The sequence below is a fragment of the Oculina patagonica genome, chromosome 3 (assembly GCF_052425735.1).
Source record: "Oculina patagonica isolate OP01 chromosome 3, crgOcupat, whole genome shotgun sequence".
Lineage (NCBI taxonomy): Eukaryota > Metazoa > Cnidaria > Anthozoa > Scleractinia > Oculinidae > Oculina > Oculina patagonica.
This window is the reverse complement of record NC_135760.1, coordinates 14,615,331-14,637,551: the sequence shown is the minus strand read 5'-3', so window position 1 is coordinate 14,637,551 and position 22,221 is coordinate 14,615,331. Positions and strand designations below refer to the sequence as shown.

Sequence of the window (22,221 nt, the reverse complement as noted above, 5' to 3'; positions counted from 1 at the left end):
AAAAATCATTATCCAAAAATTGTTAATAACTTTTCTTATCTTTCGATACCATTGCAATTTTCAAACTACGAAGAACATTCTATAGCCCTGTCCCTGTTTATTTGGGTGAAATTCATTTCTTGTATTTCTGAGTTCTAAAAAGCTCCGATCTGAAGAAGCTCACGTTTTCCACCCAAACGCCTCCTCGAAGTTTCGCCTCGATAACAAATGGTACCCTGTGGAATGCAGTGTTTGATACACAAACATTCACATACACAGCTCAGATCTGGCTTGCCGCTTAAGGCGGATTCTCACATGATACAATCGCCCCAATCGTTTCTATCGCCTCTGTCACTTCGGGGCGATTAAATGAGAACATTACACAGACGATCGCCAACGTCTGCGGCGATCGCTTGTGTTCTATCCTTTTAGCTTCTTTTTCCCTTCTTTGCCGTTAAACGGCAATAACTGAGAAGATAGGAAGTCACGGGTCTTGCTCTTTCAATGAAGGCTGCCATTGTGTTGGATCTAGGGCTAAAATGATTGTTTCTCGTAGGTCTTCGCTCATACCAGGCGATCAGGACGATCATATGAGAACCCCTGATCGCTTCGATCGTCTCAGTAGTTGCAAACGATCGATGCGATAAAAACGATCGGGGCGATCATATGAGAACCAACCTTTAGCTTCCTGCGTTGATTTAACCAACGGTGTTTAACCGACAAAATACCCGGATAAAAGATTGAACATTGTTTGTAAAGGGAATGGGATGAATGAAATTTTCTTTTGAGTCGTCCTCTTGCCGGCGAGAGGAGAGGACCTCGAAACTGGTCATGTTTGGATTTCATTCGGTGATGTCATAAAATTTCGCGGCAAATCGAGTGGACGCGCCGGGAAGCCTGGCCACTAGGCTGTGAAATTTGTTTCTGATTCAAACACACAAAAGCCAAAAATGTTAACAGTTATATTTTACTTGATACTTTTATCATACCTAAACTTTATAAAAATATTTATTTACAGCTATATTTACCGCTAACTAGAATTACAAAATTTGTCTTCGTAGCTAAATAATTATATATTGTATACATGTATAGACGTTTTACAAACGGTAGTGAATTGGACACGTTCTAGCCTGGTTAACTAAGTGTTATTGCTCACCGTTTTTACTGTCAAAATACGTAAATCCGGCGGCAAACGTATATTACACGAAAGCGTCATTGTACACGCGTGGAACGCGCTTACATTCGAGAACCACCCATGTTTTCCCAGGAGTCAGAGGTGCCCAGGGTGGATAGCGCTATCCACCAGATAAATCGCTATGCAGTGAATGAGTGCTGACAAAAATAACTCCGTTATCCACTGGATAGTGTTTTATCCGGCTGTGGCGGAAACATAGCAATGGCTAACTATTGGAAGCGATGAATTACAAGAAAAATTGCCTGATAATGAAAATACATGTTGCATTATGCGACCACGATGTCCCATACACGACTGATGTGGGGTGCAGGTAAGGCTTTGACCCGTAACAGCTTAGCTAGAGATCGAGTGAAGATCACCCAGTTCTTTGTTACACAATGAAAAAACTAGCTGCTTTAAAGTCTGGTTTTCACTAGCGACGCAAGCACAAGCGCGAGGATAACAACTCTTATTTCACAGTAAAAAAAAAAAAACAGCTTCGACTCAAGCAAAAGCACAAGCGCATTGCATTTTGATGCTTGCGCTTGCAGAAAGCACAAGGATTAAAATTTGTCCTTTTTGCGTGATCGCGTTTGTGCTTGCGTCGCTAATGAAAACCAGGCTTAACAAAACGCCCGGAAAATGGTTACTGAGTTGTCTGCAGCATTGATAATAAAGAAAATAATTTAGCACTTGTTCGTTTGAGAGATAACATTTTTTATCGCGGTGGTACGGGCGAGAGAATTCTTTTTCTTCTCGCATTTTGCGCCTGTTCTTTAATCTTTTCTTTTCTGTCTTCCATATTTTGCTCCATAGAGCCCATCACCAATTCGCTGAAACAACAACAACAACAACAAGAGCATGACTATTAACATACGTGGGAGGGGGGAGGGGGGGGCAATCCCATAAATTTTGGATAGGGGTGTTCCACGAAGGTTCTTAAACCCTGACCCTATTTAAGGATAAAGAAAGTGAAAACTGATACCCTTTTAAGGTCCAAAAACGAAAAATGACACCCTATTAAAGGGGAGGAGAAGCGCCGGGGAGAAGCGTTCCGCGTCGACCCAAATAACAGCTAACCGCGCACGGCAAAACACAAATCTTAATAAAACCGCTTTACTAATAATTGAACACATTTCAGTTCTTTAGCTGGGCTTTTTTTAGCTGATAAAATTTAGGTACCCTATCTAAGGATCACACGGGGATACCCTATTTTAAAACCGAGAGCCTCAAAAACCATACTCTATCCCGCAGCATACCTATATAGCCCAAATACGGCAAAACCTCCCTCAGGATTCAATGACATCAGTACAAAGGAATGGTTCATGAAATGGTTTGCCATCCATGAATAAAACAAAACATCCCCTCCATGGACAGACATCAATTTTGAAACTTCCTTAACTTTTCCCTAATAAAAATAAAATTTCCCCGACCAATACAAAATGCCACATACAGTAGCGGCATCCTCCTCCGCTTCCCGCCAGTGAATCAAAGGTGTTATAATTTCAATTTTCCCTGACTGACTATTTTTCCCTGACTCATAATAAAATTCCCTGACTTTTCCCTGACCTTCAAGAATTTTCTTTTCCAGACTATTCCCTGCTCTGTGGCAACCCTGTTGACTTTTCACTAACTTTTAATTGACGTTTTGTTTTTGGTTTCACGATGACGATCGTTATGAACAACAAACTGCATCAAACTGATTTCTACCTTAGGAATAGCGATAGGGCTTAGTTACCTGTAGTTAATTTCGCCATCTTTGTTCCTGTCTAAGCCTTCTATTAGTTTGTACAGCTCAAAATAATTCATATCAATTCCAGTTTCCTGTTGAGACATATGAAAAAATTATATCACAATTTTTAAATTTAAAAGAAAATGAAAATAAAACGAAAATTCATCATTAACAAATAACAGAATGTTATCACTCCGACCCACGACCTCACCTTTAATCCATCTGCAAACTCCTTGATGGTAATATTCATGCTTTTGTCTTTATCCAGAGTATTAAATAAATCCAACAGTCTCATTTTATTATCCTCTATGTAGTTCTTTAATATCTTCATGGGTGTTGGCCGGGGCTTTGGTTTAAATGCGGCACCGCCTGTTCCTCCATGACTGATCTTCATATTGGGCCGAAGCTGCTGTACTTCCTTACACAGCTCAATGAAATCATTGTTCACAGTGATGTCCTGAAATAAAAAAAACAACAGTGGTGAGCCTGGAAAAGGTCACACAGCAATTTGAAAGCAAATAAGACAGCAAAAACTTGCGGTTCTCCAAGGAAACATCATCTTGAGTTGGAAAAACCAAATCTACATTTACTTTCTACACACTAATTTACATATGCGATTAATAAAACCGGTTTCGTCTAAGACCTCGTCAGTTGACCGCTATACAAAATGTTAAGTAATACTTTCTAATTCTTGGCTTCAACGAGCAAAATCTCTCAGAAATCTCAAAGGAAAGATATGTCTATATTTTATTGTAGAATCTTACCGTAAGCTCGACCTCAACCAATGTTGATTCTGGATTATTTTTCATGGCGTTTACAATAGCGTACGCTCCTGGGCTTTGCATTGGGTTCTTTCCAATCTGAAACAATATTTTGAGAAATGAATTCGTGAAAATAATGAACGTTACAAAACGTAAGCAGTTTTAGTTGGCGTTTAAATAAATTGAGCGTGATAAAGGCGTCATGTAACTAACGCAAGGCATGTTTATTAATAAAGCACAAAGCAAACCACAACGCTGCTATGTTACGACAGGAATATCGGAGGCAATCGAAAAGGTCGCAGATGCCTGAGGACGAAAAACCCCCCAAAATCCACACAGACCACAGATCACGGCTACAAAAATCCGTGAAGTCTGATTGGTTGTTTTGTATTTTCGCGCGCTGGTAACAACCAATCAGAGACAGTACAAGGGTCATTTCAGAGCTACGTCAGCAGTACGGAATGTTTTGGATCAGAACTGAGCATCCAAAAAGACTTGTTTTTACTGCTCACCTTCAAAACTTGTAGACACGTGTTAACCATTAATCCTTTGGCCAAGTACACAGCACCTTCAGCAGTTATTCTGTTATTTCTGAAGACACAAAATATTCATGTATGTCAGATTGTATGTATGTCCAAAGCACACTATCTGAGTCACGGGCCACGTAGTGAATTTACTTTCCAATTAAAATTCTTTGCTGTAAAAATAGATGTCTGTGTCGTTTGAACAAAGGTGACAAGTCCTGGGTGACAAGCCAACATAATTTGGACAATATATGTTTCTCCTTTCTCGTTCTACAAAGCCTGTTGTTTTAGAACTCATGCACCTGCAAAACCACGGCAAAACAAAAGTCATTATCACTTCAAGACGGCGCCATAACGAAACAATTACGTATTGGAAGGTGGTGGGTCGTGTCATATCAAAAGTAAACATTGTGAGTTTTCAGTTACATACGTGAGATCTAGCTCTCTTAACGTAGAGTTAACTTTTAACGCTTCACCAATGGCTAGAGCTCCATCATTACCAAATCCATTCCACGCTACGTTTAGAGTCTTTAGGGTAAAATTCTCCTACACAAAACAAGACCAAAATAAATGTATATAAGTGGCAATTTAACCATCGTTTTTTGACCATTTTGTCTTCTAGCTTTTTTGTTTCACTTCTCGCAAAGCAAACAAGGGGAAAAGAAGGAATACTAGTGCATACACATCTGCTTTATACTAGTTATGCAACGCTTTCGAGTGGTATACTATGGAATATCCCATGAGTCACTTGTATTTTCTCGGTATACACTCGAACCTCCCGCTAACTTGAATCTTTTTTGATACCCATCCAGGTTTTTTTTCTTGCGTACAAATGTAATGTACCCTCGATAACTTGAACTCCCGTTATCTCGAACCTTTTAGATTTCCCTTGAAGGTTCGAGTTATCAGGATTCAACTGTATAATAGAGTTAAGAGTTAAGTGATTTTGCACATCACTTGTGTCACTAATGCTCGATAATGCACGTAATCATCACTTGAACAAACCTTTAAAGATAATGCCACTGCACATGCCCCTTTATTTCTCAAGTGATTCCAGCTCAAATCCAAATGGTCTATTGTATCATTTGCAGCTGAAAAAAAATAACAACAAATACCCAGTTTTAAATCAATCAAACTAGTAATACGTGATTCGCAGGGCCTCGCGAAGCTCTGGGTTGGGGAGGGGGGGGGGGGTGGTGTTATAAATAAGGAGTGGATTATTTGAAGTTGAACATTGTACATATTCAATTTTCCACAGTAGCAGGAAGATATATTTGTTAAAAATTAGTAACGGGCATGGCCGCGACACCCTCGTTCCCAGGGTCTACTCCGCTTTGAAGATGGCGGCTCTTTCAGGTTCGTAAAGAGGTATAAAGCGTTGGGAAGCGCAGGCTATTTTCAAAATCATCGACAAATTATTGGATAGTTGCATTTTGGACATTTATTTGAGGGCATTAAAAAAAAAGAAGAACGAACGGCAGGAGGATTCGAACCCTCCGCCCGCGCGCCCCTGATGGCGATGAAAGGTTTATAGCCTGAATGGGCGTCGAGGGAGTATTATGTGGAAATCAGTGTTATTTTAATCCGAAAAGAAAAACGATAAAAATGAAAGGCTCAGGATTCGAACCCACAAAAAAAAATAAGGAAAAAAAAAAAAAAAAAAAAGACCCTAGCCGGATTCGAACCCGCGCCCTCAGTCCCGAAGATCTGATTTCAAGTTCGACGCCTTACCATTAGGCCACCAGCGCGCGGCGGCCGTGTGACGTCATTTCCGCCATACACCAAGCTCACAAATAAATAAATATATATATATGACCGTAAACTCCACACGAGATTTCATCCCGCCTGAGCCCTTTGAGGGACAAAATTATACACCCCGCTATGCTCGGCCTTCGGCCTCGCTTCGCGAGGAATTAATGTATGTCAAATGTTATGTTTAACTAATAACTAGATTTTTTCAGTTTACATTAGTAATACTTGAGACAGTAGCCAGTTACCCCTCCCCCTTGAGAATTACAGATGTCGCTTGTAGTTTGCTGACTTCAGCCTTCGCGAGAACAATCTTCAAGATTCGAAACAAACACTTTCAATTTCAAGAAGCTCTCTGTAGCACAGTGCCATCAATTTATTAACTTTTTAGCTTGAATCTCAGACAATAAGAACACTGTGGCACCAAAGATGTCTCTTTGGACCTCTTTCCACAGGATGAACAGAACCATTTGATGTTTTGATGAATATATTAAATTTAAAGTCAGCATATTTATGCGGCAGCAATTGAGATGACAGTCCTTTGGAAAGGTAAAAAGATGTTTTGAAAGCTGAGTAAGTCATGAGTGATAAGAGAGATCAAACAAGGAAAGTGCTTTTGTATTCCATATCATTCTCATCCCCAGAGCCCATGATCCTTCTTGTCTGTGCCGAGGATTGAGACCTTTGGCCAGCTCCAACACAAGAAGTCTGCGATTCACAGACTCATCAAATATGACAAATCTGATTGGTTGAAAATACTGAACGACTACTCTGCACATGCTCACAAATCGGGATTGGCCAGAGGTATCGATACCTGGCGCAGACCAGAAGGATAATTGTAGACTCTGGGGATAAAAATGATTCCGTAAGGGATGGGCTGGAAAAATCATCCATACCTATCGCAGGAGCAAGCTGCATGCCTCCTTTCTCTCCCAACTGATTATGACTCAGACACAAATACTTTACTCTGTTGTTACTCTACAAACATACAAAAAAGGAAAATTGCTCAATAAGAGATTATTTCAGCATTGCTTCAGGTGTTTTTGGCAAATTCAAAGACAGCAATAATAACTCTTTCATTTCCAGGATACAATAATGTTTTATTATGCTCAAGTTAATGATTTAAACTATTTTTTTGAGGAAAAGTACTTTTCAGACAATTTTACTTTCAATTTTTGAAGTTTGTATGTCACAAAAATGACTTAAAAACATTGCGAATTCAGCTTCTTAAGGGGTCATTACTTTTGTAACTTTACAGTATATGATATTATCATGAGCCGCAAAAATTACCAAGTACCATAGGTCTGCAATGTGTGCAAAGGGATACAGGTAATCTTCTAAAAGTATTGCTTCCTTTTTAATAAGCATTACATATCACTGGTTTTTTTTTCAATAATCAAAACAAACCTGGTCATTTTGATTTAAAGAGTGGAAGTTTGGCAACTCACTTTTATGGCTTCTGCCAGAATTTCAACAGCTTTGTCATCAAAACCATTTCCTGTTCAATGAAAAAAAATATAATTTATATAGCTCCAAACCATAACACACAGCATATGGTACCTATACCTGTGTTTATCCCTTTCAAATTAATTTTGTTGTACCGGTAGGTCGTTTTTAGTTGAGAGTCGAGAATCAGCCTTTCTCTACTATTACCTGTACATTACAATTTTCTCTTTGCCTTCTATGTACTTGTACTGCAAAATCAACTAAATTGCTACACACAATTAACTCACCACTTGCAGCAAATCTGGTGATATTTGAGTTGTGTAGTAAGATGTCTTTCACTGATTCTGCACCACTTACTCCTAGTTTGTTTTCTGACAAGTCCTTTAAAAGTAATATTAATAAATAATGAAAAATAACATTAAAGTTTAATTAAATGCAACAGCAAATTTTAAATGAATGGAACTTTAAAATTAATATGGCTTATAATACAGTTGAACCCCTATTAAGCGGCCACCCTCGGGGAAATGGCAACTGGCCGCTTAATAGAGGTTGGCCGCTTAATAGGGGTTTGTTAGAAATTAGCATTATGTCTTTTTAAAAGGTTACATTATTTCAATACAAAATAAGGCGAAAAGGAATAACGGAATCACAGGAAGACGATAATAAACCTGTGTTTGAATGATTTTATCGGCCGTCACGGTCTGAGCTTGTTGGCAATTAATTTAAATATCGTATATTACATTCTTATTGGCCGCTAAATAGAGATAAAAACAATAGAAGAACGCTCATTGGGACGGAAGAAAGGTGGCCGTGGCCGCTTAACAGGGGTGGCCGCTTAAAAGGGGTTATATTTACAGTATTTTACTGACAATATTTTCGGGACTTTAGTAACTGGCCGCTTAATAGGGGGTGGTCGCTTAATGGGTGGCCGCTTAATAGGGGTTCGACTGTAGTATGTATTTGTAAAAGCGTGTAGACGAAATGTATAGTCAACAAATTAATTGTATAGAACAAAATTGGCATATGCTAGACCGAAGTCAATTTTCTGATCAACCTACAGGTAGGAAAATAAGGTGACCACCATAGAAAGAGCTTTCAATGGTAGTTAAAACAGGGCTGTTGCTGATCAAAAGAAACCTACAATTAAAAGAAAGGCTTGCTTTAACAAGGCAGTCACAGATTTGGATGTGCTGCAAATGGAAAGGGGAGAGGCTGAAGTGAAGTTTTGACATCTTAAAGGAGCTACGTCATGGACAACACATTTTGAAAAAATTAGCAAAGTTTTTCAAATTTGTCATTAGAAATCTGTCTTAATATTTCTCAGTTAAAACCTTGCTTGGTTATTTTCGCCTTTTTATTACTGCTTTGTTGTTTTTCTATGCTAGAAAACTATTATTATGAGGTTTCCTTTAATTTGAAAGGAATCAGAAAAATGACTTTAGATATTGTGACATTGCTCCTTTAAATGTGGGGCAGCAAAACCATATTCAGTTTACATTCTTGACTTTTGACAAAATTGGAGGGGGGGGGTGGAGGGGGGTGTTAATGCACCACTGCAAAATGTCTTGTATTTACAGTTGACGTTGTATTATAGGCATGAAATGTGTGCAAAGGATTATGTAGCTGTAGCCCTCTGAACATATTATTTGCCTAATAATAATGGATAATAAGTGAAATTGTACATTATTTTATATCATACCAGGTCAGAAATATAGCAGTTTTCTCGCAGCATTTCAGCAATGTAACCAGCTCCCTCAGCTCCAATCCAGTTGTCTCCCAAGTTGAGCTTGATGACAGATGTATTAGTCTGTTAAATAATAAAGAATCAAGTTGATACCAATCACTTCAAGTTGCCTTGAAAAAAAAAAACAGTCAACGTGGTTTAAGGGGCTTTGTCGTGCAATTTTAGGCAATTTGGGCACTGACCAACCAGTCATAGAATTAACTGAAATATCACAATAACAGCTTAAAACTGTAGAATACCTCAAAAGAAACACAGAAAGGCTAAAAAGGGGCAAGATGCACAAAATTCAAGGAGATTAAAACAGAAATCTTGCGTTTGGGTAAACTTGAAAAACGTTGGCTGGGCTTTTTTCAAGTTTATTTCAATTCGTATGAAAATGTCATTTACAGTGCTCGAAAATCATCTTTGTTTGCTATATGGCCATGATTTTGTCAATAAATGACTTTTGCTCTGCCAATTTGAAGTTTACAACTCTTTATAATAAATAAATAATTTATAATTAAAATAATAATTTATACATTTATATAGCGCTAAAGCTATAAATATTATAAAGCACTGTTTACTATATGTAAAAATAATATAAAAATATAAAAATTAGAATGAACCTACATACAAATCAGACTAGAAACAGTGTGATTGAAAAGTTAAAAGGCTGAAACGCGAAATGCTTTATTAATGAAAATAAATAGAATTTCCTAAATATCATGACCTAGCCCCTTTTACTGTGGTTGCACAGTATACCCATTTCATGTGATTGCTGTTTAACTATGGTTGCACAGTATACCCACCACTAAAGCGACTGCTATAGCCTTAGCGCCCATTGGACCCAAGCCATGGTGCTTGATGTCAATGTCGGCTTGTTGTAGATTTCGATGAAAATATGAAACTGGGATAACTCCTGAATCCCTGCAAGCTTGGAGATATGTGGCTCTTCCTGTCACATCATACTCTTCTTTGCCTTCTAAAATTACAAAAAGTGGAAGATATAATATTAAATGCACAGCACTTGGACATATCCATACCCACCCCATGGAAGATCATTGGAAACTTTATGGGTGTGTGTGTGTGTGTGTGTGTGTGTGTGTGTGGGGGGGGGGGGGTTAAATGCCAAGGTTTGATAGTTACTGTCAGCATACCCCACCCCTCCTGGAATAGGCCAATAAATAGTCCAGGGCACGAACATGGGAACAGACCATCATGTTTTGACTACAATAATATATGCTATGGTTCGATTCTTTGTTAGGGGTCATGAATGGTCCCCAAAATTTTGCACTGCCTGCAAAATCAGGCTTCTGCTCAGAATGCTCGCAAAATTTTAGTGGGTGCTGGTTTGCTCTTGCTCACATATTTCTACAAGTGCTTGCATGCTCGGTTTTTAGTGGAGGAAGCTTTTTGACAAGTGCTCGTTGCTCGCAAGGCTAACTTTTGTCAATGCTCATGCCCAGGGGGGGTACTCCGGGATCAAAGTGACGGGGATGATCGAATGGAGGCAAAACTCAGGACCCAAAAAATTCCCTAAGTCTTCCGACATTACCCAAAAAAATCCCTGGACCAAAAAAAACGCCTAAAAAAATCCCTTGTTCCAAAGCCACGCTAAGGCACTTTAGTTTGATTTTAACACCCAAAATAATCCCCTATTTAAATCAATGCACCCAAAAAAATAACTGCCAAATTCTCACACCCAAAAAAATCCCGGAATCGAAAATTTTGACCCCAAAAAAATCCTTCGCACATCCCCTGGGTGCTCGAGCTGGCAAAGAAGATGCTGTGCTCGAATGCTCACAAAGACCACTTTCATTGATGCTTTTTAAATCAGTTCACCTTCATTTGACCAGCTAACTACAGTCGAAGCTCTCTTAACGGACACTCTAGAAGCGGACAGCTCTACTTACGGCCGCCCTGTTTGAAACCCCGTTTTAACTCCCATACAAACTCTGTATTTTTACATTCTCGTAAGCGGACATTCCCGTAAGCGGCCGCGGACACTTTCAGAGATTACGACTTAGACTTTTTCTTTGTTTTTAAGCTCCCGCAAGCGGACACCCCAAAGAAAATCCTATTAACAACCTCTGTATCTTGTTTTTATAAATCAACTTCACATCGCCATTCGTCACAATGATTTTACAGTAATTACAGTACCATATTTCAGTGTTTGTTTTGTCGTCATCCACGTTCATCCGATTATTGTTAGCTGGATAAGCTCCCGTAAGCGGCCATCTTTCCCCTACACCTCTAGTGGCCGCTTACGAGAACCATTCTCGTAAGCGGCCAGCTCCAGTTACGGACACTTTTTTCGTTCCCGAGGGTGTCCGCTTACGAGAGCTTCGACTGTAATATACACTGTAACTTCAAACAAACAAAAAACAAAACTGAGCCATATATACAAGAAGAAGGGTAGCATAGACGGATGAAGCTAACAGAGTGATGAATACTCAACCAAAGTATAAAATATCTGTCAAATCATTAGACATAAGTGCATTTAATTTTCACGACAAGTCACGCATTGAAGCGCTTCAGCTAAAATATCACGGAATGCTATTTAACTGACTTAAAAAATTACTGATGGTTATGTTACAAAACTAAAACATTTTTATATCATTTTTCATCTAAAGGAAAGAGTAAACAAGTTCTTGAAGATACAAACATATTCGTGTCGTTCTCAAAGTCAGTGCACTTATTTGCATACTATCCCACGCTAAAATTTTCACGGTTCAGCTAGGAACACGAATCAAGAAGGGTTCGTGTCATAAAACTTTGCTTTTCGAGAGAAACAACTCTTAATTTGTTAACGTCTCATGAATTCTCGAGGGATCCAATTCAAAGGAGTAAATTAACACGTACAACCCTTTCAACAAAACAACAAAACTTAACGTTTTCTTGAACTTCGCAAAGAGTTCAAAGATATTACAACAGCGACATTTACGTTGTTAGGACAACTGTAGGAGGTTTACAGATAGATGCTTTCAAGATAATGTTAAGCAAACAAACGCTGAGGGCATCTGTACGAAAAGTAATCTAATAGATGTAAATGAGCAGTATCGATCAGTCTTTATTTCTTTCACTTTTGAAATAATGAGCTGTCGGTTCTAATTGATCATTTTAATTCACAGCTTCTTTCAATAATAAAAAGCATTCTTACATTAATCAAACCGCAAGCATTTTCACTCTCAACAGCTCGCAAATGACAATAACGATGTGATTTTTACCTACCGTCTATTTCCAAATCCGTGTCCCAATCATCCTCATCATCTTTACCTTCAACGCTGTGAAAAAAGTCATCACCTTCAGGAGATAACGAGCCTGAACTCTCTCTTCGAAGAATTCCAGTTGGAGGACTTAATGCGGCCTGTGAGTGGACAAAATATTTTTCAAATCTCACACAATGTTGGGCTTCAAAATAAAATGTTGTCAAATTCGAACGCGCGCGCGGCCGTACCTTGCGAAAACCGAAGGGAGAACTCGATCCGCTTGCACGGCTCAAAATAACAGAATCTTTATCCGAGGGCGCACGAATCGGAGTAGAAATTCTGTCCGATCCTACTTCCATAACTTAGTTTGGAAATACTCTTCTCAGGTCGTAAACATTTGGAGCTTCACATTTTCTTGCAGCCACAAGTTGTTGAATGCTCTTTCTACAGCCTCGCTTACATGATTGATCATTTCTAATCGCTGTTGTCATAACAACTAATCAACAAATTTAATTGGAGTAAAGAATTTTTATGTAGTTTCTCCCAAAGGAGCTTTACAGGCCAATTTACAGGAGTACGATAACTAATCATTAGAAAAGAATGAATAAAGCTACAGAAAAAATAAAGTAACAATGGGAGGGCTTCTGTTGGGATGCGGTATTGTAGTGATAGGACTACCATTAAAAAAGTGAACTTTTGGAACTATTTGGTATGCCGATTTGCATCTCGCTCTTTGTTAATTTGAAATAGTAGTTACAACATTTTCAAAACCTGCAATTTTATTGTTATTTTTGAGTAGCCTTCCATTTCCGAGTGTGGAATGGGGAAGAGATAAACGAACGCAATGACACCAGGGAAGGCTAAATTGGCAACGTCATGATGAGCCAATAGGAACACGAGTTTGCATCATAAACCTGGACGCCATTTTGTTCTAAAGTACGTGTTACATAAGTTGAAGTTTTCGTTCAATTTCAGTAAAAAATATACAATAATAATGCCTCGTGGCGGAAGACGATCTGGCGGTCGTTCATCTCCAATGTTTGGTAAGGCATCGCCACCGCCAAGAGCCCCTCCAAGGCCAGTTTCTAGCGTGCCAGCAGCCAGACCTGCTTCTAGCGTGGCGCAACCGGCACCACGACCACAGCAACCTGGACTGTTTGGACAAATGGCTTCTACGGCTGCTGGTGTAGCGATCGGTTCAACTGTGGTAAGAAATCCTGTTAAATAAATTTTTAGAATTTGTTTTACCTTATAAACTTGAAAGGCAAAAAAATATGTACAACAGAGTGCGAGCTCATTCTGACGCAATATAAATAACACTGAATATAAGCTTAAGTTTTGAAAGCATAATACATCTGCACATGCATGTTTAAAGATCTGCAGTAATATTACTTCGACTTTTTGTTTGTATTCTTGTCAGATGTATAAACGAGATATAGATAAACTTGTACATAACTGATGTGCCGTTAAAACAAACTTTGCTTTTACCTTTGAAAAGTTCTAGAAGTAAACGTTTGCCTATATCAGTGGCCCAATGATTTAAATATTGAGGTATAAGTTGAAGTCACAATAAGAGGTTATTGAGCAGAAGTAGGGGTCACAGGTTTGTTAGTATTTTTACGCTATTTTGTGCTACACTCATGAATAAAGTCTTGACAAACAAACAGACAGACAGACAGACTGACTGACTGACTGACTGGCTGACTGACTGGCGGACTGGCTGACTGAGTGACTGGCTGATTGACTGAAAAATGTTTAATAGGTAGAGCTTGTTAAAATCTAATGTGGTTTTTAGTTGGGGTCAGACTTTCCACTGATGCCCACGGGCATTATGAGTGAAGTTCATGCACGGCTGCCAACAAAATGCAGGAAACAGCTCATATTTAACTTTAAATATTTTTATGTACATGAAGGGTCATGCTGTCGGCGGTGCTCTGTTTGGTGGCCATGGTGGAGGATCAGAACAGCCGGCATATCAACAGGATACAGCGGCATCACCGTACCAAAGCTACGACCAGCCACAGCAACAGAATCAGCTGCCCTGTCAGTGGGAACTGCGACAATTTGTTGAGTGTGCACAGAACCAGGGAGATATCACTCTGTGTCAGGGATTCAATGAGGCACTCAGGCAGTGCAAACTGGCAAATGGTGAGGAGTAGTAAATAATAAAGATGGTAAATTTCAAGCTCGGTGATAAATAATGAAGATGAAAATAATGTTCGACATGACACAAGCGTGGGACAAAGAAAAAAATCTGAGTTCCCAACAGGAATGGAAACTATGGCTTCCCAGATACTGGTTGGGCACTCTAACCAACTGAGCTATGAGAGACTTGTGGTAAGCTGGGCTGAGCTTGTGGTGGGAAATAATAGTAAAATTAGTAAAATATAATTCTCTCTAAAACAGACAATGCGAGGGCTGGCTCCAACTGTCCGTTTTAGAGAGGTGTCCGACTTATAGGGAGTTTGGTTACAGTAAAATGACTGAAAAACGGCAGAGATGAGACCAACACCGTCACGAAGTGGCCATCTAACAGAAGTGTCAGTTTTAAAGAGGTGTCTGTTAAGAGCGAGTTGACGTGCTCCCGAGTAGTTTAGAAAGAATGGAGCTCATCTGTTAGACTGTAAATCAAGCTTCTTGAGATGATGGTACAAGGGCATGTGAGGGCTGTGGCTTTGTTGGAGTTTAGATCTGATCATCAATGGTTCTAGATATTGAGATGTGTTCTCAGGTGTGATGCTTTACTCTGCAGTACCACCCTTTACCAAGATGTAAAAAGGTAGTCTGTGTCCAAGCCAAGTGGCCCATACAGCCGGAGCTTATCCTGGTTTCTGTAGCATGAAGCGACTAGGAGTATTTTTTTTTTTTTTTTTTTTTTTTTTAATATCTTTATTGCCATTTTAACATTGTACAAATGTTACAGTGTAAGAAAAAAAGAGCAGACGTAAGTTACAATTAAGTTACGTAGTTTATAAACTGTTACAATTTACATATGAAAATAAAGGTACAGGTACATAGGAAGATAAAGTAAATGAAAAAATATAAATAAATAAAAAATATTTAAAAAAAAAAAAAAATAAATAAATAAATAAATAAAGAAAAATAAATAAACAAGGAAATAAGCTTACATAAATTCTTTCCACTTTAATTCGAAATTGTTAATAGTTTTATTTCTAACTGCAATATGTTGTAGAGTATCCAATCTGTTTTTTAGAAAAGGAGGAAAGCCGTCAAAAGGTACATCATCGCAGTCTTGGGTCGTACAAAAGATATAATACTTAGCTACAAGTGATATGTAATTTAAAATATCTTTTGTTTGTATGGCGTTGTCATGCCAGCCGTAAAGGATATCGCGTTCTGAAAGAGTAATTGTATTTTGTTGTTTTTCGGACCACCACTTTTGAAATGCAGTCCAGAAATTAGAAATTTTAGGACATCGGTAGAGTAGATGAGGCAATGTTTGCGGCTGCGTTTTACATAAATGACAAGTTTCAGAGTCGCATAAATTCATACGAAAAAGCGAATACCTGGTAGGAAGTATATTATGGATGATTTTATATTGAAAGATTTGAAGCTTTGTTTCGATCGTAATTGCAAAAGGGAAGTTGTAAACATTTTTTAGGCTTTCTTGGGAGAAACCATACCGTAGAAGTCTTTGTTCAGCAGTTGGAGGTTGGAAGTAATGATCCGTAATAGCTGCATAAACAGAACGGGTGTTAATAATATTGCGTAAAGGGGATTCTTGCGACGCATTTTCGTTTTCAAATTGGTCTTTTGCTGCTTTGATTTCGCATCTCCAGCTTGGTGGAATTGCGTTTATTAGACCATAATAAGTTGTGAACGGGATTTTCAGCTGAAAAGTTTGTTGAAATGTGGTATGCGATAAGAAACCAAAATCATCATCAAGCAAGTCACTAATAAAGGTAATGCCGCTTTGGTGCCATTGTTTTAAATAGATCATGTGTTTGTTTATTAAGATGTTTTTATTATTCCATATAATTTCATTTTGCCGTTTAATATTGTCTTCTGAGATAATATGTTTGTTTTCCTGCCAATGCTTTAATATCACTTGGTAAAAGGGTGGTGCATTGTTTAGATCAAGTTGCCTTGAATTGTATCTGCAGTTTAATAGGAAAGAAAGGCCGCCATGTTGCCTAAAGAAATGTTCAATGAGAATTTTCCAGGAGGAGGAAGAGTTTTGGTGTATCCTGTTAATCCATGAGATTTTTAAAGCGGTTTCCATTACCTTAAAGTCAATCATTTTTAGGCCGCCTTTGTTTTTTTGTCCTATGACTGTAGTTTTCTTTATTTTGGGAGGTTTACCTTCCCAAATAAAATTAAAAATCATGTTGTTGATCGTGTCAGGCAAGTCCTTTGGTAAACTGAGGTTAGAGCTGTTGAAAATTAATTTGGATAAGGCTAGAGTTTTAACGATATTTATTCTGCCAATTAAAGTCAGTTTCCTATTTTTCCAAATATTCAAAACTTTTTCCATACTTCGCAACTTTTCGTCGAAGTTAAGCTTATCCGCTTTTGTGGTGTCGTAGGAAAAGAAGACGCCTAAAGCGCAGATCGGGTCGACGGGCCATTTGAAATTGAAAGGTGTATCACATCTATTTTTCCATTTGCCGAGCCACATAGCTTCGGTTTTGGTGGAATTGACTTCTAGGCCGGAGACAACCTTAAATTGGTTTAGCAGTTCGAGTAAATGGGGAACAGATTCTGTATCGCTAAGAAAGACTGTGGTGTCATCTGCATACATGGTGGTTTTTATTTCATGGTTTCTTATTGTAATTCCTTTAATAAGATCGTGATTTTTGATGGCTCTTGCGAGAAGATCAAGACCAATAACAAAAAGAAGGCCTGATATTGGACAGCCTTGTCTCACTCCACGAGTTAAAGAAAAGAAGTGAGAAGCGTGACCATTGTTGAGAATACAGCTAGAAATATTTGAATATACAGTCTTGAACCATTGTAGGAAATCGGGCCCAAAGTTAAAGAGTGTGAGAGCCTTCTCCAGGTAGTTCCACTCAATTGTGTCGAAGGCTTTCCGGAAATCGACAAAAACGGCGATGCCAGGCGAATTTTCTTTATCCAAATGGAACATCAAATCTTGGATCAATCTGATATTTTCTCCAATGTATCGCCCTTTCACATAACCGGTTTGGTCGGGATTTATTATTTTTAGTAATACCTTTTCTAAACGATTAGCCAAAACTTTAGTGAGAATTTTGTAATCAACGTTTAAAAGAGATATTGGTCTTAGGTTCTCAAGGATGGTTTTGTCTTTATTTTTTTTGGGAATAAGCGAAATTATACCTCGTCGTTGGGATATCGACAAGGAACCGTTAAGAAAAGCATAATTAAAACTTTCAACAATTAGAGATTTAAGCTCAGGCCAGAAAAATTTTAAAAATTCAGTCGACAGACCATCGGTACCCGGAGTTTTGGCTGCTGCAAATTCTTTGAGTGCTTTGAAAGCCTCATTTTCTGTAATCAAACCTTCACATAGAGCCTGTTCATGGTCCGATAAAGCTGAGATGTTGCTGGGATTAAAGAAAACGCCCTCTTCCGGTTTCTTAACATTTTCCGCGTGTTGCGAGGTATATAGCGATTTATAAAATTTACTTTGTTCTTCTAAAATGTCAAACTGGTTAGTTATGACAGAATCGTTCGGTAGCTTCAGTTTAGAGACTAACTTTCTGGAGTGGTTTCTTTTTTCAAGGTTTAAAAAATATTTGTTGTTGCGTTCTCCTTGTTCATGCCATCTTGCGCGACTCCTGATGATGGTGCCGCGAGTTTTAAGTGCCATTATTTTTTCTAGACGAGCTCGAGTAGAATTAAGTTCACAAATTATTGGCCTGTTGTTTCTATTCTTTTCGGCTTTTGTAAATAATTCGTTGATTTTCTTTTGGAGGAAAACTTCTTCATCTCGTCTTCTTCTTGCTTTGATTTTTGAAAATTTGACAGTAAAACCTCTAATTTCCATTTTGACAAGATCCCATTTTAGGCCTAAGTCTTCAACGTCTCGGTACTTTTCTATGAAGTTTGTTAAGTTTTTGCGCAAGTCAGAAACGTATTGCTTATCTTCAAGAAGGGAAGAGTTAAATTTCCAAAAGCCAGGTCCCTTTTGTTGTTTCAACTCTTCGCTTAATAGATGTAATTGTATCGCAGAATGGTCTGTATTTGGAGCGTACAAAATATCACATTTGATTGTAGTGCTACTAAGCTCTTTCGATATTAGAAAGTAATCTAGGCGACACTGGACCTTAAAAGACTTGTTTCTCCATGTAAATTGTTTTGCAGTCGGATTTAAGGAGCGCCAAATGTCACACAAACTGTAAAGGTGACATAAATTATCAATTTCTTTAATGACGGATTGTTTTTTTGAAGTAGGATTCCCTCCTTCTTTGTCACTTGGTGAAAGAGCGCAGTTAAAATCACCACCAATAATAAATTTCTCTTGCGCGAACTTGCTGAGAGATTTTTGAATCTCCTTAAAAAAGAGTACTTGTTGGTTAGTGTCGTTTGGAGCGTAAACATTGGTTAAAACGATTTGACAATCATCAAGAGTGATCTTTGTGCTAAGAAACCTTCCGTTTTTATCTCGGACTACCTCGTCAATTTGGCAATCTAATTTGGGGTTAAATAGAATCATTACTCCTCTGCTGTGATATGTTCCGTGATTAAAAAGAACTTTTCCGCCCCATTCTGTTTCCCAGATTTTAGCGGTTTCGTTGGAGCTGTACGTTTCCTGAAGAAAGATAACATCCTTATTTTGTTTGTGAAGCCACCTAAAGATGGAGCGTCTTTTTATCGATTTATTTAGCCCTCTTACATTAAGAGAGAGACATTTCAGGTTTAGTGTGAATATTCCAAAGAAAAAGTAACAATGGCATCTTTTGAAGACCAGAAAACATGATGTACCTTTGACAACATTCCTCTTGGGGATTTGTAGATAGGAAAAGTAGGTTGATTCGTCATAGTTGTTGAATGGTTATAAATTTGCAAAGGTGTAAGAAAGAAATTAGCATTTTCAGATGGTATTTGATGAATCTGGTAGAATTTGCATAAGGTGGAAGCAGTATATGATATACAAACAAAACTAAAAAGCCAAAGAACAAAAACATTGAAACAACTATTACCACGAGAAATAATTTTAAGTAAAATAAAATAGGCTCTAAAGGCCTGAACGCAAATTCGGTAATCGGTGTGCGTGTTGGTCATCAAGGAATAATTTTTTATAGACAAAATCTAGCGGTGCTCCGCACAGGAAAAAAAGGTCTACTTTTTAAATAGGAACCAAACAAATAAATAAGTAGATAAGTGTTACGAAGGTTCGCTTCGTGAAAGTTAGTACTTACTCGACCGTTGTTTCGTATGTAAAGTCTGTCGCCGAAGCGTTTATATCCGGTGATTCTTCGTCATGTTCCGCCTCTTGATCTTCTTGTTCGGCGTTTAGCCAGCGGGCAGGGATGTTGAAATGAAAGTAGGCTTTTCCGTTGACAATAAGTTTGTCCCCGTTTACATGCGCTTTGTTTCTTGGATCTCTTCTCGCTCTCTTCATAGCCGGGACTAGGACATCTTTTCTCAAATCTTGGACGCGCTTCGGAAGATCTTCTCCGAGATTTACATGAGAGTTTTTGAGGTTTCGTCGTAGCTTCCAGACTTTGTCTCTGTCGGCACGGCATGTGAAGCGGGCAATTATGGGCCTTGTTCGACCTCTGCTGCGTTTTCCTAAACGGTGAACACCGCAGAACATAACTGACTGTACTTCTGACGGATCCATTTTGAGATCTTTAATGAGAACTTGTTTAACCAACGCTTTGCAGTTTTCCTCCTGTCGCTCGGGTATTTTGTAGAATATCAAATTCCATCTGCGACTATAGATTTCTTGCTTAATTATGTCGTTGTCGTGTGCAGCTTGTTCGCGTTCGCACTCGTTAATGCGTTCGAAAACCTCTTCGTGTTCCCTCTGTGTGAATTGGAGAGACTCTCCAAGCTCTGTTGATGTGGTTTTAATATTCTTAATTTCTTCTTTGGCCAGTATTAATTCTTTCTCCAGATGAGCGATACGTGCCTCGCGGTGTTTCGCCTCCTCCTCAATTTTTGTAACTCTGGTGATGATGCGTTGAAATTCCGAGACCGTCAGTTCAACAATGGCGTCGCTGTCTTCGTTGTCTTCAGTTGAGCTCACTCTGAGCCTTTTCTTCTCGCTCTTGTTTAGGAGTATTGCTACTCCCCCCTGGATGGGATGCTAGTCCATCTCAGGGTTACCCCCCAGCAGTAAATTCGCCGGTACCCATTTATACACCTGGGTGGAGAGAGGCACTGTGACAGTAAAGTGACTTGCCCAAGAACACAACGCAGCACCCCGGCCAGGCCTTGAACCCGGGCCGTTCGACTCCGAGTAGAGCGCGCTAACCATTAGGCCTCCCACACCTCCTTACCAAGATGTACATTCTATAAATGGCTACTTGTAAATTGTTACTGGGAAGCAAATGGAGAAGCAATACTCTTAGCTGCTTCATCCTGGAGAAACTGGAGTGTAGCATTGAAAATTGTGGGCCACAAGGCTTGTACCTTGAGAGGCTTCGAGAGTTTTTGCCTCTTTAGTTTTAACTTTCAAATTGATTTATTGTATTTCAGGTCTTTCCTGAGCATCTGGCATCATGATGATATGCAACGCGTGACTGCCCTGCCTCAAAAATGATCAAGACTGTGCTTGTTGTGGCCTCATTTTAATGATGTATTATTTTGTGGGTTACAAGAGATCCTTGGAAGCTTGTAAAAGACAGTGTTTACATTTGACAATTCGCTTAAAATTCTGGAATGCTTTCTGTGTCATGAAGAATAAATGATCACTGAGCAGAGGTGGAATAAAATTGCCATGGAATGAAACAATGAGATTCATTATTCTGCATGCACAAATAGGCACCTTTGAAAGCAATGCAAGTACACACTTTAGTATTTATACCATGCCATAGAAAAAACAGCCAATCAGAATCCAGGAAAGTCATTATATATTCGACAGTATTTAACTCAACCTTCCCATCCTGCGCTGTGATCTTATTCTCGACAAAGTTTAATAAGCGTATTTTCTATGGCATGGTATAAAATAGTTACACAACACTTTCTTGTGGTATACTATGGAATATCCCCCTGAGGAAATACAAGTGACTCGTGGGATATTCTATAGTATACCACGAGAAAGCATTGAATAACTAGAATGACTTTCAGAATTTTACTCCAGATAAATGCCCAGAGACCTCACTCCTCCCTGTTGCTGTCCAGATAAATAGAAGACAAACTACATGAAATTGGTGTGGAATGTAATAATTGAAGGCATAAGTACAAGGTTTGAAAAGTTGTACTCATACTGCGAACTGAGGGTCCCTAAAAAGGTGTCTTACCATGAACTGCGGGTTGTGTTGAATAAAATGTAGTACAGTGAAACCCTGCGTATAAGAACCTGGATTTTTTTATTTAACCTAAACAGGTTCTTAATATATAAATGGTACTTAAAGCAAATTTAGACTACCAAGGTTTTTAAGATCGGTTCTTATATTTTCATTTGAATTTCATTTAAATATATTTTTAATATCATCTTGTAATACAATATAAATCATTTATACTATAATGCCGAAAGGCAGTACAGTGCAGGTATGTACTGTTATGTCAAGTTACTTTTAAATATACCGTAATCAGATGATGATCTTAATTCGGCAGTTTCTACCTATACACTTTTCCCACAACTCCACTGATAAGAACCTAACTTAAAATTTTAGCCTTAAGATGTTTTTATGTGGGGGGAGGGGGGTTCTTAAACAGGTTCAGGTTCTTAAAACCCAAGTTCTTATACGCAGGGTTTTACAGTAATCATCTCATTTTCATTCTTTATTAGCAGTGGTACAGTTCAAAACT

General features: G+C 38.5%; 2 protein-coding genes across 2 annotated transcripts; one reads left to right on the top strand and one right to left on the bottom strand.

Moving 5' to 3' along the window:
• Nucleotides 1–920: 920 nt before the first annotated feature.
• Nucleotides 921–12,732, bottom strand: LOC144646830 (uncharacterized). Its single transcript, XM_078506522.1, has 14 exons — nucleotides 12,546–12,732; nucleotides 12,320–12,455; nucleotides 9,898–10,070; nucleotides 9,065–9,172; nucleotides 7,653–7,746; nucleotides 7,368–7,417; nucleotides 6,816–6,897; nucleotides 5,176–5,261; nucleotides 4,601–4,716; nucleotides 4,159–4,237; nucleotides 3,650–3,745; nucleotides 3,097–3,342; nucleotides 2,892–2,977; nucleotides 921–1,986 (listed from the first exon to the last, which is right to left on the bottom strand). The coding sequence occupies exons 1-14, from the start codon at nucleotides 12,654–12,656 to the stop codon at nucleotides 1,872–1,874; spliced, it is 1,578 nt and encodes a 525-aa protein (XP_078362648.1). The 5' UTR covers nucleotides 12,657–12,732; the 3' UTR covers nucleotides 921–1,871.
• A 465-nt stretch (nucleotides 12,733–13,197) lies between these two features.
• Nucleotides 13,198–21,201, top strand: LOC144646829 (coiled-coil-helix-coiled-coil-helix domain-containing protein 2-like). The gene is made up of 3 exons (XM_078506521.1): nucleotides 13,198–13,504; nucleotides 14,211–14,445; nucleotides 20,947–21,201. The coding sequence occupies exons 1-3, from the start codon at nucleotides 13,292–13,294 to the stop codon at nucleotides 20,955–20,957; spliced, it is 459 nt and encodes a 152-aa protein (XP_078362647.1). The 5' UTR covers nucleotides 13,198–13,291; the 3' UTR covers nucleotides 20,958–21,201.
• The last annotated feature ends 1,020 nt before the right edge of the window (nucleotides 21,202–22,221 follow it).

What these genes read in the sequence shown, in the direction of transcription:
- LOC144646829 (XM_078506521.1), top strand. Translation starts at nt 13,292, where the DNA reads ATGCCTCGTGGCGGAAGACGATCTGGCGGTCGTTCATCTCCAATGTTT. An exon ending in TAGCGATCGGTTCAACTGTG is followed by an intron (nt 13,505 to 14,210) that starts GTAAGAAATCCT and finishes ATGTACATGAAG; the next exon opens with GGTCATGCTGTCGGCGGTGC.
- LOC144646830 (XM_078506522.1), bottom strand. Translation starts at nt 12,656, where the DNA reads ATGGAAGTAGGATCGGACAGAATTTCTACTCCGATTCGTGCGCCCTCG. An exon ending in CAGTGGCATTATCTTTAAAG is followed by an intron (nt 4,717 to 5,175) that starts GTTTGTTCAAGT and finishes TGTTTTGTGTAG; the next exon opens with GAGAATTTTACCCTAAAGAC. An exon ending in AGTTTGCAGATGGATTAAAG is followed by an intron (nt 2,978 to 3,096) that starts GTGAGGTCGTGG and finishes ATGTCTCAACAG; the next exon opens with GAAACTGGAATTGATATGAA.